This window comes from Marmota monax, unplaced genomic scaffold (assembly GCF_021218885.2).
Source record: "Marmota monax isolate L192 unplaced genomic scaffold, Marmota_monax_Labrador192_F-V1.1 WCK01_AAM20220418_F8-fsc00024, whole genome shotgun sequence".
NCBI classification, from domain to species: domain Eukaryota; kingdom Metazoa; phylum Chordata; class Mammalia; order Rodentia; family Sciuridae; genus Marmota; species Marmota monax.
Window position 1 is genome coordinate 11,910,308 of NW_026695224.1, and position 13,891 is coordinate 11,924,198.

The 13,891-nt window shown below is 39.7% G+C and overlaps 1 protein-coding gene across 1 annotated transcript; it reads right to left on the minus strand.

Moving 5' to 3' along the window:
• Positions 1-9,547: 9,547 nt before the first annotated feature.
• On the minus strand, positions 9,548-11,561 carry LOC124086651 (tRNA (guanine(6)-N2)-methyltransferase THUMP3-like). Its single transcript, XM_046435073.2, is given in 4 exon segments — positions 9,548-10,348; positions 10,645-11,220; positions 11,223-11,395; positions 11,397-11,561. Coding segments are annotated over 4 exon segments (1,347 nt in total). The 5' UTR covers positions 11,489-11,561; the 3' UTR covers positions 9,548-9,842.
• Positions 11,562-13,891: the final 2,330 nt, after the last annotated feature.

Sequence of the window (13,891 nt, forward strand, 5' to 3'; positions counted from 1 at the left end):
GTACCAGCCTACTCTACATTGTACGTCATTGCACTCACCATGGCGAATGCCAACATCAACTGAACAACTCTGTCTGCCTGGTTTTTCCATTTCTCTTCATCCCAGCTTGAGGGGCAGGAGGGAGAGCCAATGTGCACACTCTTGGCTAATTTCCATTGCCACTCACCACCATAACTTTGTAATTCATGAAAAATGCTGTTCACAAGGCCTCCTATCTGAATGTTTGGATAAAGGAAAACTTCCCAAAGTCTCCTATATACATTATCTCTAGGGTTCTTTCTGGTCTACCCCTCATTTATTAACATTTCTTTTTAAAATTTGTTCTAATCAGTTATACATGACAGTAGAATGCACTTTGACACATCATACATAAATATAAATGCTTGTTCCTCTGGTTGTACATGATGTAGAGTCACACTGGTCGTATGATCATATCTGTACATAAGGTAATAATGTCTGATTTATTCTACTATCCACTCTACCCCCTTACCCCTTCCCCTCCCTTCACTTTCCTCTGCCTAATTCAAAGTACCTCTGTTTTTCCCTAGCCACCCCCACATTGTGATTAGCATCTGCATAGCAGAGAAAACATTCGGCTTTGGCTTTTCGGGGTTGTCATGCATTCTCCAGCTCCATCCATTTACCTGCAAATGCCATAATTTCATTCTTCTTTAAGGCTGAGTAATATTCATATTTTCTTTATCCATTCATCTGTTGAAGAGCATCTAGGTTGGTTTCATAGTTTGGCTATTGTGAATTGAGTTGCTATAAACATTGATGTGGCTGTGTCACTGTACTATGCTGATTTTAAGTCCCTTGGGTATAAACTGAGGAGTGGGATAGCTGGGTCAAATGTTGGTAGCATTCAAAGTTTTCTGAGGAATCTCCACATGCTTTCCAGAGTGGTTGCTCCAATTTGCAGTCCCACCAGCAGTGTATGAGTATACTTTTCCCCCCACATCCTTGCCAACATTTAATGTTGTTTGTATTCTTGATGATTGCCATTCTGACTGGAGTGAGATGAAATCTTAGAGTGGTTTTGATTTACATTTCTCTAATTGCTAGAGATGTTAAGCATTTTCTTCATATATTTATTGATAGATTGTATTTCTTCTTCTGTGAATTGCCTGTTCAGTTCCTTAGCCCATTTATTGATTGGGTTATTTGGCGTTTTGGTGTTGAGTTTTTTGAGTTCTTTATATATCCTGGAGATTAATGCTCTGATGTGTATGTGGTGAAGATTTTCTCCCATTTTTTAGGCTCTCTCTTTACCTTATTGATTTTTTCCTTTGCTTAGAAGAAGCTTTTTAGTTTGAATCCATCTGTTTATTGATTCTTGATTTTGTTTCTTGTGCTTAGGAGTCTTGTTAAGGAAATCAGTTTCTAGGCCTACATGGTGAAGATTTGGGCCTACTTTTTCTTCTATTAGGCACAGGGTCTCTATTCTAGTGCCTAAGTCTTTGATCCACTTTGAGTTGAGTTTTGTGCATGGTGAGAGATAGGGGTTTAATTTCATTTTGTTACACATGGGTTTCCAGTTTTCCTAGCACCATTTGTTGAAGAGGCTAATTTTGAGAGTCTGGGTTGAGAAATCAGTGGAGATCAGTATTGGTTTCCCGCTTTGTGTAATCTGATACTTTCCTCCTGTGGCCTTTTAAAATCCTATCCTTATTCATCTGGGCATGATGGTGCACACCTATAATCCCAGTGGCTCAGGAGGCTGAGGCAGGAGGATCTCAGTTCAAAGCCAGCTTCAGCAAAAGTAAAGGGCTAAGCAACCCAGTGAGATCCTGTCTCTAAATAAAAAACAAAAATAGGGCTGGGGTTGTGGGTTAGTGATTAAGTGCCCTTGAGTTCAATCCCCGGTACCTTTCCCTGCAAAATATTTCTATTATTATTCTTAATGCTAGGTATTTTCATTATAATGTGCCTTGGTGTGAGTCTGTTGTAATTTTGTACATTTGGGGTCCTTTAAGCCTCTTGGATTTGATTTTCCATTTCATTCTTCAGATATGGGAAATTTTCTGATATTATGTCATTGAAAAGATTCTGCATTCCTTTGGTTTGTATCTCCAAGCCTTCCTCTATCCCAATAAATCTTAAATTTGGTCTTTTCATGTTATCCCATAATTCTAGGAAGTTCTGTTCATGTTTTCTTAGCATCTTCTCTGTGTGGTCAACTTTATTTTCAAGATAATATATTTTGTCTTTGTTGCCTGAGGTTCTGTCTTCCAAGTGGTCTAGTCTGTTGGTGGTACTTTCCATTGAATTTTTAGTTTGGTTTATTGATTCCTTCATTTTGAGAATTTCTGCTTGATTTCTTTTCATAATCTCTATCTCTTTTTTGAAGTGATCTTTCTCCTTCTGAAATTTATCTCTGATTTTACTCCTCATATCATCTTTTTTTAAAAATCAATTTAACTATGTTATATTTTGAACTCCTCTGACATTTCTTCCATTTTGTTGTCAATGGATTCTACTATTAGAGCATCCTGGTTTGTTTGGGGTGCCTTGTTCCCCACTTTTTTATGTTGTTTGTGTGTCTTCTCATTTAGCGGTGTGGATCTGAGGTAGTAGAGTTTCTACCCTGTAGTGTCCCTGAAGGTTTCCAGGTCCTCACCTTTAAGGGGGAGATCAATATCATCAGTACCCAATGAAAACCATATACAGCCTTAAACCAAATAGCTCCTATTAAGACTCAGGCACCTCTCTCCCAGGTGGTCCCGAGGGCTGAGTGCTGGGACCTGAGGAGAGCTGTTCTGTGTCAGGCGGATCAGGATCAGGTGCTTCGAGCTGTGGGCTCTCCATGCAGCTGTGAGCACTGGGTTGGACTGGTGACTAGGGAGGGGCTGGGAGACTGGGGACTAGGGAGCCAGAGAGCCCTGTTGGGTGCTTGACTGATGCTAGACTTGGTGAGACCAGGGAATTGGTGGATGCTGGCCTGGGGAGGGAGTCGGGGCCTGGCAAGTCCTGGCCCAAGTGGGTCCTGGGAACTCAGTGGGTGCTGGACCTGATGGCTGGGCCACCTGAGAGCAAGATGCCCTCACACCCTCTTCCAACCTGCTGTAGCCAGCCCTGTCTGTCCCCATACACTTTAGAACTGTGGAGCTGGGGACAGCCCGGCTCTCTCCTGCCTCTGCAGCAAGATGTTGGCTACTAGCACACCCAGCAGGAAGACCTCAGGTGTCACCAAACCTGCAGGCACCTTGATAATGGACTTCCAGGCTTTGGCCCGTGTCCTGAGATGGTGATAGCAGTGGCAAACCTGCAGGCACCCCAATATTGAGCCTCCAGGCCCTGGCTGGTGTCCCAATATGGTGGCTGCTGTGTCTTGAGATGGTGATGGCAGTGGCTGTGGTGTCCCAAGATGGAGGTGGCTGAACTTGGAGATTGGGGCAGTGGTGGCAGTCAGTGTGGTGGGGGTGGATGGTGCCTAACATTTATATTTGTGTCCTCTGCATTATCTTTAATGTCTTGTCTCTTGTTGCTTTTCTTGGCTTTAAGATCCTTAATACATTCTGAATGGGAAACAATTGGAAGGGACAAAGGCAGAAACAGAAGAAAGTGAGCCTCCCAGGATTGGGGCACCTGCCTCATTTTATAAGTGAGCATGGTTTCTGGGTCACTTGGAGAGAGTGGAATAAATGGCGCTACGAACTTCCTCCCGGTTATTTTCTGGGTGGTGTGTTTGCTGAGAGAGGATTTGTGGGCTGGCTCATTCCAGCTCCCTTGGCTTGTCCTTGTTGGGATTTCCTACCAATTCCTATTAATGGCTTGGCCGTCTGTCTCAGTTTTCAGGTTCTCCTTGAGTTCCCATGTCTTTTGAGTCTTTATAGATCTTGCAATGGCACATTCGGAAATGTCAAAATGTGGACGGCTAACCAGATGTCTTTTGCACTGGCAAATCCGTTTCCATTTACTTTGTAGGATTCTCTTTAGGGAAGGCTGCCTTCTTCAGCAAGATTTATTCTACCCTGAATGTCTACTATTTAATTCTGGTTCTGTCCTTTCAGAAAGCTCTACCTGGGCTTGCCAACTCCCCCACTGTCACTTCTAATCAACCTGACACTTCCTTCCATGACTGTATCTGGGTAATTACATTAAAAGGATAGGGTCCTGGGAGATTTCATCTTGAAAGTGAAAAATCAAGGATCTTGTAAGTCCCTGTTTCTCATGAAACCACCTTCAAAGGACTGAGCACATGCATATTTTCTTAGATTTTATTGGTGTATAAACACTGCTGTGATGAAACCGATACTACTTTTACTTTCTGGAGCAATAATTGGCTTTCTCTCAAAAGTCTAACCCAATTCTTTCCAACTTATTTTAGATAAAAGGGAAGTATATTTAGAAAATATATTTACGGGTGAAATTTAGAAAGACTAGGTAAGGTTGAATTTGAACATGTGCCATGAAGTTTATTAAAAGTGAGCTTTTCACTAAATCCTTTAATCCTTAGAAAAATGTTCTCAAATTTTAAGATGCTGGCTTGGACCCCAGACTTACAGGATTAGAATATCTGTGAATGGGAACTAGGAAGCTGACTTTTTAACAAACAACCCAGCTCATGTGTTTTTGATGCACATTTTTCTAGTCCACAAATTTGAACTTTACCCCCACCCCAGAGTTAAAAGACTCAACTCTCAGTTTTAGCATATGCAAGATAGAAATTTATTTTTTACTCGATCAAGTTAGCATTGCTGACATTCTGCATTTTTATTGTATAATAAAATAACAAGTATATTTTTCCAGTAAGTAAACTTATTGAAGAATTCCAAGACTTAGAAACAGAAAAAAGGATACTCCATTAAAAAAAAAATTAAGTTGACACTTCATAGTTAAACATATTTAGGGTATAGTATGATACTTTAATACATGAAAATAATGTGTAATCATCAAATCTGAGTAGTTAGCATTTCCATCTCCCTAAGCATTTATCATTTCTGTGTTGGGTGTTTTCAGACTTAAGAGGACCCCAGTCTATTAGGAGGAAGAATTTGTCACAAAGTCTGCACATTACACAGTGGGAGAGAAATGCAGCCATGAGCATTTTTGTTTTTAACTCAAGCTTTTGTATTTATTAGGAGTATTTATCTGATTTCTCTTAGGAACTCTTTGTAGCTGAAAGTAACAGCAGTATCGAACTGTATGTGCTGGTGAGAGAGAAGCGGGGAGAAAAACTAGATCCAGTAACCAGAGATTGGAGCAGTGACACATTTTGAAGCCTCATATACTAGAGAAATACTGTGTTCAAGACATTTGGAAATGTCTTATGTAGGGCAAATAACACGATTAAGATTCCTAAGGAAAATCACCCTATAATATCAAAGCAAAAATTGGTTTGTGAAAGGATGGCCCAGAATAATTTTAAAAAGTGCAAATTATGTTTAGGGCCATCTGGTAAGGATGTTTTCATTTGCTCTATTACTTTTTGGGAAAAAAAAAAAAACCCTTCCTAAATAGCTTCTGGTAAAGCCTAGCTCTAAAGAAAGTGAAGAAGGACGCTAAATAGAAGAGAAGAAAGAAACATATTTATGCAAAAGGCAATGGGAGTTTTGTTGCTTTTCTTTGCACAAGAGTAAAGTGTCATATGCCAGTGACCTACTTTGGGAAATCAAGTGAAGCAGATTCAAACGCAGATGTGTTTCAGGGGGATGAGGTGGTGTATTTGACTAAATTTCTGTCAGTATTTCTTAACAAATTTTAGAAACAGAATTTGAGCAAGAACTTAGGATAGGAATACTCCAGTGACTGAGAATGATGCTTTTGGACAATTAAAAGACATGATTGAAATTTGCTGATGGGACTCTCCTGGGAAAGAGAATTAATAGATATATCATAATGATAATGGCTATTAGACATAAACTTGGTGTCAGCCACTGGAATGAAGAATTTAGTGTACATTCTCACATTTAATCATTACAATGGTCCCATTAAATATGTATTATTATGATTTCAACTTGACAGGTGAGGACACTGAGATTTAAAGAGGCCAGTGAATTTATCCAGTATAACACAGCTAGTTACTCGACAGATTCAAGCCTGGAGCATATGTTTTTGAACTTCAAGTCCTAACATAATTACACCATTAGCTTCCTGGTGTGTGTGTGTGTGTATTTATGTTTATATCAACATTTATATTTATGTTCAGATCTATAGTTAAGTTTTGGCATTTAGAGTTAACCATAAACATTATGTACATCTCTTTCTATAATTTTGTATTATCTATGCTAACCAAGAAAAGCATAGCTTGCCATCAATCCCTGAAATGTAGATATTCATAGTTAAGTTGGAGACACTACAAAAATCTGGAAGGAAACTCCTAAAAAATTTATAAGGGCAGATATGTTACTTTTTCTTTTTCCTTTCTCCTGTCTCTGTAGTATATTATATAAAATGGACCTAACACAAAACAGATATTTTATATATTTTTAAGAATGAATGAGGAAATCCAATCATCAAATAAGTCAATTTCTCTCTCTTGGAGTGTTAAATGGAAGTCATTTTGATTTTATTGCCATAAAGACCGTGGGATGTTCTGGATTCAGAGGAGGAACGATTTGGGGCCTCATATCCATTCCTGCTTTTCTAAGACCAGGAATTTGGCTGGGACTTATTGATTTTTTTTCAAGTAAGAGATCCAAATGCAATCTGCACTGGTATTGACAACAGGTGCCATTGAGGGGAGAGGTTAAGGAATTTTTGAGAAATAAATATCTAGGTTAGAGTATTGGAGATGGAATTTTTTTTTCTAATTGCTTTAACTTTTTATGAGTTGAATTATATTTGGCACCACTTTATCACTTTTAAGAAACAAGTCAGTATTATAGAGCTGCCTGTTCTGTTTCTTTTAAACAGATGCCTCTAGATCTCCACAGGAAAAGAAACAAAAAACAATTGCATTGTAGATTACTTAAAAATCAGTTCCCATCACAGATTAGCCTGTGGCTGCTCACACTGAACACACCATGGGCATAGAGTAAAATGAGAGAAAGAAGAGTGGAGAGAGGATTAATTTAGGTATACCCCTGCCGATAATTCCTAGTGAAGGGTAGTCACATTTGCTTTCCATGTTCTCTAAACCGTTTTACAAAAGGGAAGTTTGCAGCTAATGAAAACCAAGCTCTTGGATTTCTTGAGTTTCATTCAGACAGTCTGGAGACAGTCAACTCAGAGAGGGGGATCAGGTGCTTTCCAAAAATATTCTCTATGATGTGGCTGAGGACTTAAGGATACTAGAGGGATTTTGAAAAAAAGAATACAATGATTTTCTTATTTAATAAATGTTAAAAAATACACAGCTTGCTATTAACAAGGATTGAAACACACGAATTAATATTAAGACAGAGTATGATTCTGATTATATAAAAGTTTTTCAAAAAAAATGAATAAATAGAAGAACGATCAATAGAATAGAGGAAAGAGAACAGAGGGAGGGAGAAGGTAAGGGAAAGGAAAAGTACTGTGGACTGAATTGGAGCAAATTATATTCCATGCTTATAAAATTATGTCAAATAGAACCCCAGCAGGGGGCAGTGGCACATGCCTGTAATCCCAGCAGCTCAGGAGGCTGAGGCAGGAGGATTGCAAGTTCAAAACCAGCCTCAGCAACTCAGCAAGGCCCTAAGCAACTTAGGGAGATTCTATCTCAAAATAAAACATTACATGGGCTGGGGCCAGGGATGTGGCTTAGTGGTTAAGTGTCCCTGGGTTCAATTCTTCGTACCAAAAAACTCCATACAAACAAAACAAGCAAACAATTCCCTCCTAATATTATATATGACTATAATGCGATAATAAAAATAATAAATAAAAATAAACAAAAAAGCTTTTCTGAAAACCTCTTCATTGCATATGTCTTTATTGAAAGCATTTATTAATATCATCAATCTGCCAATCAGTTTGAGTCTCCAGTGGCTTTTTTTTTTTTGATATAGGGTTTTGCTATATTGCCCAGATGGCCTTGCAAATCCTCCTGTCTCAGCCTCCTAAGTAACTGGGATTATATAGGAATATGCCACCACATACAGAAGATTGTGGCTTTAAAGAGGAATGAAGGTGACAAAACTAGAGTTCACATTCAAAGGGGTTACATAGTTGTTTACAAAAAGTGGTCCTTCCTTAGCATGGCCAGAGGACTTATTCTGAATCCTCAACTCCTTGCTCTCACATCTCACAAATCCTAGTAAATACTGTAGACTCTACCTTCAAAATACATCCACAATATGGCCATACCCTGCTCTCTCTATCCACACGACCTATTCAAGCTGCCATCATCTTGCACCTGGACCATTGCACACTTACTATTTATTTTTTTAGTTTTTGTACCAGGGATTGAACGCAGGGGCGCTTAACCACAGAGCCACATCCCCAGCCCTTTTTATATTTTATCTTGAGACAGGGTCTCCATAAGTTGCTTAGGGCCTTGCTGAGTTGCTGAGGCTGAGCTTTGAACTCTCGATCCTCCTGCCTCAGCCTCCTGAGCTGCCGGGATTACAGGCGTGCACCAAGGCTCTCAGCCCCCTTACTCTTCCTAATACAGCACCTCAGACCTACGCCACATACAATGTCACCTCTTTGTCTGAAACAGTAAAGCCTCCCATCTCCGAGTGGTTGCCAAAGCCCAGACCATGGCCTGCCAGCCCGTACCTGATCTTCCCCTTCCCCCAGTCCCATTCTTCCTGATCTAATTTTCTCTAATTTCTCTCCCTCTCTGCTCACGTCATACTGACTTCCATGTTGATCTTTTTTTTTTCTCTCAAAGTATACTGTCCTTTTATTCTAAATGGAGACATCAAAAGGGAGTAGTATTATCACATTACTAAAATGACACTGAAAATATAAGCTGAATGCAGCCAGATATTTCAAAATAAACTGGGCACTGTAAAAGAATTCCACATAAAACCTCAATTACTTTTTATCCTAGGGAAGCACCATTTCACTAAGACTGACTATTGAGGTTCACTTTCCACAAAACTCAGGAAGAACTTCCTGTGAGTTGAAAAGCAACTAAATGTGAAAAATAATCTATGAGGAAATAACAAACTTAGATGGCCCCTAAATTAAGTTTTCATTTGAACATAGACTATTTTTTTTTCTCTCAACAAAAAAAGTACTGAAGACATGTTTATGGTTGCCTTGAAAAACAACAGACTTGTAAACTGAAAAAAAAAAATCTCTTTTGATTTGGCTTGTAGGTCCCACACCCCAGCTATCTATGTTTCTGGTACTGTTAAAAAAAAAAAGTAAAGTGTCTTTGCAAACCCTTTCATAAATTCTACCCCTCTGTTTTAATTCTGTATATTTTAATCTGGATAACATGCATACTTTAATTTTTAAGGCAGATGGCAAATTTTCCTATGGGTCTACTCCATTTTGTCATGGGGCAAATACTATTCACAAAATGTAATAGTGCTTCATTTTTCTGAGGTTGAGGTAAAGAGTACTGAGCTATTAAATAGCAAAGCTGCATAGGTAGAAAGATGTAGCTTAAGACACTTTGCCTTTGGGCCAAGGTGGCTTTCCACTTGACACAATAAAAATAAAACATTCTAAAACCTAGATCCTAGAGTACCTTGGTAGGCTTTTCCCTAATCATCTTTAAAGCAGTGTAAGAAAAATACTAATTGCACAGCTACCCTTTTCAAAATATCCCCAAGGAAAATGTTTTCTTTTAAAGTTATATTACATTACTTTGTATCTTGCTAACCAAGGAGAAGAGCTTTGGACTTGTTTAAATAGTAGACTGCACTTTTGTTAATACTATTTTTCTCTAAAGTTCTTCATGCTGACATTCCCAGTGTTGAAAAGTATAATACTCTTAATTATCTTCATCCTATGCATTACCAAGGAGTTCCTCTCTCTCCATCTTGTTCCACAGGATGAACAAAAGCTTGGGGTGTACGTTTCAGAAAATAAACTGCAGCATGAAGACCCCCAATATTCACCCAGACTGTAGGCACTTTTCGCCATACGTGTCCCATTCCAGATAATGCCTTGGTAAAGTATTTCTTGTCCTGAGTAAGTAGAACAGCTTGGCCTGTCCCGGGTCTACAGACACGGCTCATCTCTCGCAGGCAAGCTGGATAAAGATTCCAGTTTCTCTTCTTGGAGCCCATTCTTTTTCCAAATGGCGTATCTGTTACAATAATGTCCACAGAACCAGTTCTCAATGGGAGATTGCAAATCTCCCACTGCACAGCATCAATGGGCAAACCCCAGGATGGTTTGCCATCTTTCATCTGGCTCTTGGTGAGTAAAGATGAGATGTTATTTGCTGCTCTTTTCACAGCCAGGGGATTATTATCACCAGCAATATGATAACAGTCAGCCCATTCCATTGCTCCCTCTTGTCGCGACCCCCTCGCCAGCAAGGAAGACACGACACAGGATTCTTCTTTCAGCGGTTTATTCAGGCCTTAACTCTAGTCTTCTCTCAAGCGCGCGCTCTTTCCACGCACCCACACACAGCCTAATAAAGCTTACTCAAATCCAATCCAAAGCTGCCACGCGGGGTTTTCTCATAGGGTATTGAGGGACAGCGCGCCAACTTTTCCTAATAAGGAGTTGTTTACCAAGATCCACAACGGAGACGGGCACTATCTTCTAATGGCGGCAACGGTCTACAAACACGGCTCACCACACCCTCTATTGGTATTGCCTCTGTTCCACACATTTGATCAATTATTATATCAGTAGGTTGAGGTGCACAAAGCCTGAGCATCCCATAGGCAAGAGTAGATCTAAGAGTTGTAGGTCCAAAATGTGTAATATTTCTGCGGTGGAGACTTTCCTCAGTCAGTGCAATTCCCATGATGATTTCATTATCATGGATATTCAAGAGAACCTCCACGTCAAAGTTGGTCATATCAGCCTTCCACTTAAAATAATCTTGAACAGCACCCCCCAAATCTCTTGCAGCCTCATTTGAGGTAAAGCAATGTTTCTCTCCTGCCTTGTTGCACGTGACTCTAAACTTTAGTGTTTGATGCTCAGTTTCTTCTTTTGAGCCTTCATCGATCTCATCTTTGCAAGATGCCAAGCCATCACTTACTAATGTTAATACCTCCTCTTTGATGGCTGGATTTTCATAATAGTCTAAGATGTGTGAATCTAAATCATTGTTGGTGAATTCTTTAACATCTCTCTCATCTAATTTGTCTCCTTGTCCATTATCAATCTTCCCTTTACTGGAATTTTGATTTATCTTTTTGCGCTTTTTTTTTTCTTGAAACTGGTGTTAATTTTCCATATTTTTAAAGGATCTGGCCATGGGAGTTTTCCAGCCAAGTCTTCAAAATCCTTTAGAACTTCTTCCTTTGTATTTTTGAACTGGTAATCTGGAAATTCCTGAACAACCACAAATAAATTATCAACTGATCTCAGACAATGAACTTCTGATGCTACTTTCTGTCACTGGTACAGATCTCTGGTTGTCATGAAGGTTCACGTCCAGGAGCTGGTTAGTAGCTTCTTGAATGTCAGACATGTCAGCAATGACTCCAAGTTCACTAATACAATCCCCTTCCGGCTCCGTCACCCAGCAGGCCCTGCGCTCAGGTCACGCCGCCGGAAGTCGCCTCACCTCCTCCTCCATGTTGATCTTGAAACACACCAGTAAGTTCTCCTGGGTGCTGTTTTTTGACCTCCCATGTGCCTGGATTACTCTTCTGGTGTACATTTTCCTGGCTCATTGTCTTTCTTTGGGTCTGTCTTCAATGCCACCTCTGCGTGAATGCTTCCTTAGCTACCCAACTTAAAATGGTGACCCCCTCCTCCACTGGGACACTCCTCATTTCCCTCCTCTGCTCTTCTCCTTCACATCATTTCCCACCACCTAACGTTCAGTGTTCATCTTTGTTTTTTTGTTCATCTCATCTAGCTGGAATGTCGGCTGCACAAGGACACAGATTGTCATCTGTACCCTTGGTGTCTGTATCTAGCACTTAACACAGTGACTAATGCATGGAGTTGCTCAATAAATCATTTAATGAATGAATAAATGCTGATAATGTTATGGGAAGCCGCTTCAGAAAACACTCTGAGTCCAAATTCAAATCGAAGAGAGCTTTATTTACCTGGCTGGGGACTGTCACCCACCCATAGAGACGGAAGCTCTGCGGGAGAACAGCAATTTCCTGGCCTGTGTCCTGGGAACTTAAAGATGAAAACCACAACTCAGGGGCTCTCCTTAGTGTCATACAAACAAGCCAATCATAGAAGCTAAGACAGCAATTGGCACAGCAACTCACAATCGCATCTTGGGTTCGGGCAGGTGTTAGACAACCGTATCCTGAGTTTGAGCAGGTGGTTAGCAGGAGCGAGAATCTACCTGAAAGTCTTGAGTCACCAAGACCACTGTATCCTGCGTTGAATACAGGTTTTTTTTTTTTTTTTTTTTTTTTTTTTTTAATAGAAGGCAGCAAAACGGAGTCTTAGGCCTGTCTATGACAGTCCTTGCTTTATAATTGTCTTATTTCACTTATCAAAAATCTTATATCTATAATATATATATTTTTACTAATCTATAACCTATAACTTATACTCTTATTGATTGTATTTATCAGTTCACACCACAACAATAATGCATGTGAAGGTGCACATCACTGCCTATACATGTTAAGTACTTAGTAATGGTACATATGTCACTTAATTTTGCAGTAATCTTATGAGGTTGTTATTTGAAAATTCTAGATGAAAAACAGTGGTTCAGAGAGTCTAAAGTACTTACCCAAAGTACACAGGCAAGGGGTGGAAGAAACAAAATGGAACCAGAGTATCCAGTAAAACAATCCCATCAATTCAAAGGATCGGAGGAGGAGCAAAATGTGATACAAGTGCTCCTCAGAACTGGGAGCTGTCACACCTGGTACTGGGTCGTGCTCCTCCTCCATCAAGTTCTCCAGTTTTATTAAAAATATTTTCATTTTACTTACCTTACTTCAAGAGACTTATAAGTAGAAAGATCAGTCTTTTTTCTTCCCCAGGCACATCTATTTTCCCCTCTAGTAGATTTAAGTGTGGCCACATTTCATTGATTTATTTGTTTTAGAAAAAAAGAGAGATTTTGAAAACATGCTCTATACCATGGTCCCTCTACTCCCAACCCAAAGGGCAGCTATCTCTCCCCACTGTAGACCCTCAATTATACATCTCAGGAGGGATAATAATAGGGTTTAGTGACAGATTTAATTTTAAATCCAACTTTACCTCTTAACTGAATGACCTTAGCAAAATGTTCAATATCATTCATTCATCCTAAGCATGTCTATTGGCAAAATAGAAATCATATGTACTTTTATGAGGATTAAATTAAGTATATATGTACACCCCCCCCTGCCTCTGCCACCTTCCATGACATGGAACGCACAGAGGTAATAGTAGTTAAGTTACTGTCAGAGAAGTGGCACAGTTTCCTTGTTACATTGTTGAGTTTCCCTCAGTGACATCAACAGATGGACAGAAAAGGAAACCCAGATAGCTTTGGTGACAGTGTTGGTTTTATGTTAGCGATGTTAAACCACATCTTATCATAATATACACTGGCTATGCATGTTATATATTTAGTAATGGGATCATGTAAAACAATCACAAAAATTTTCCTTAAGAGTAATTACCCCTGCCTGTGTTTCTCCCACACTCAGCCAAATATATACAACTGCCACCTCCCATAACTACTTCCATCCACAGCTATCATCATCATCATCTTCTCCAACAAGTACAACCACCATTACCAACCTCTACCCCTCATAACTACCCATCTCAACTAACATCACCACCATTGCTACACACAGCTAGTACCACTCAACCGTTACTGCTGTCTTCCCAAGTTGCTATCTCCATTACTCCCCCCACTCAAAACTATCTCCTCCACCTCACCACCATTTATTCG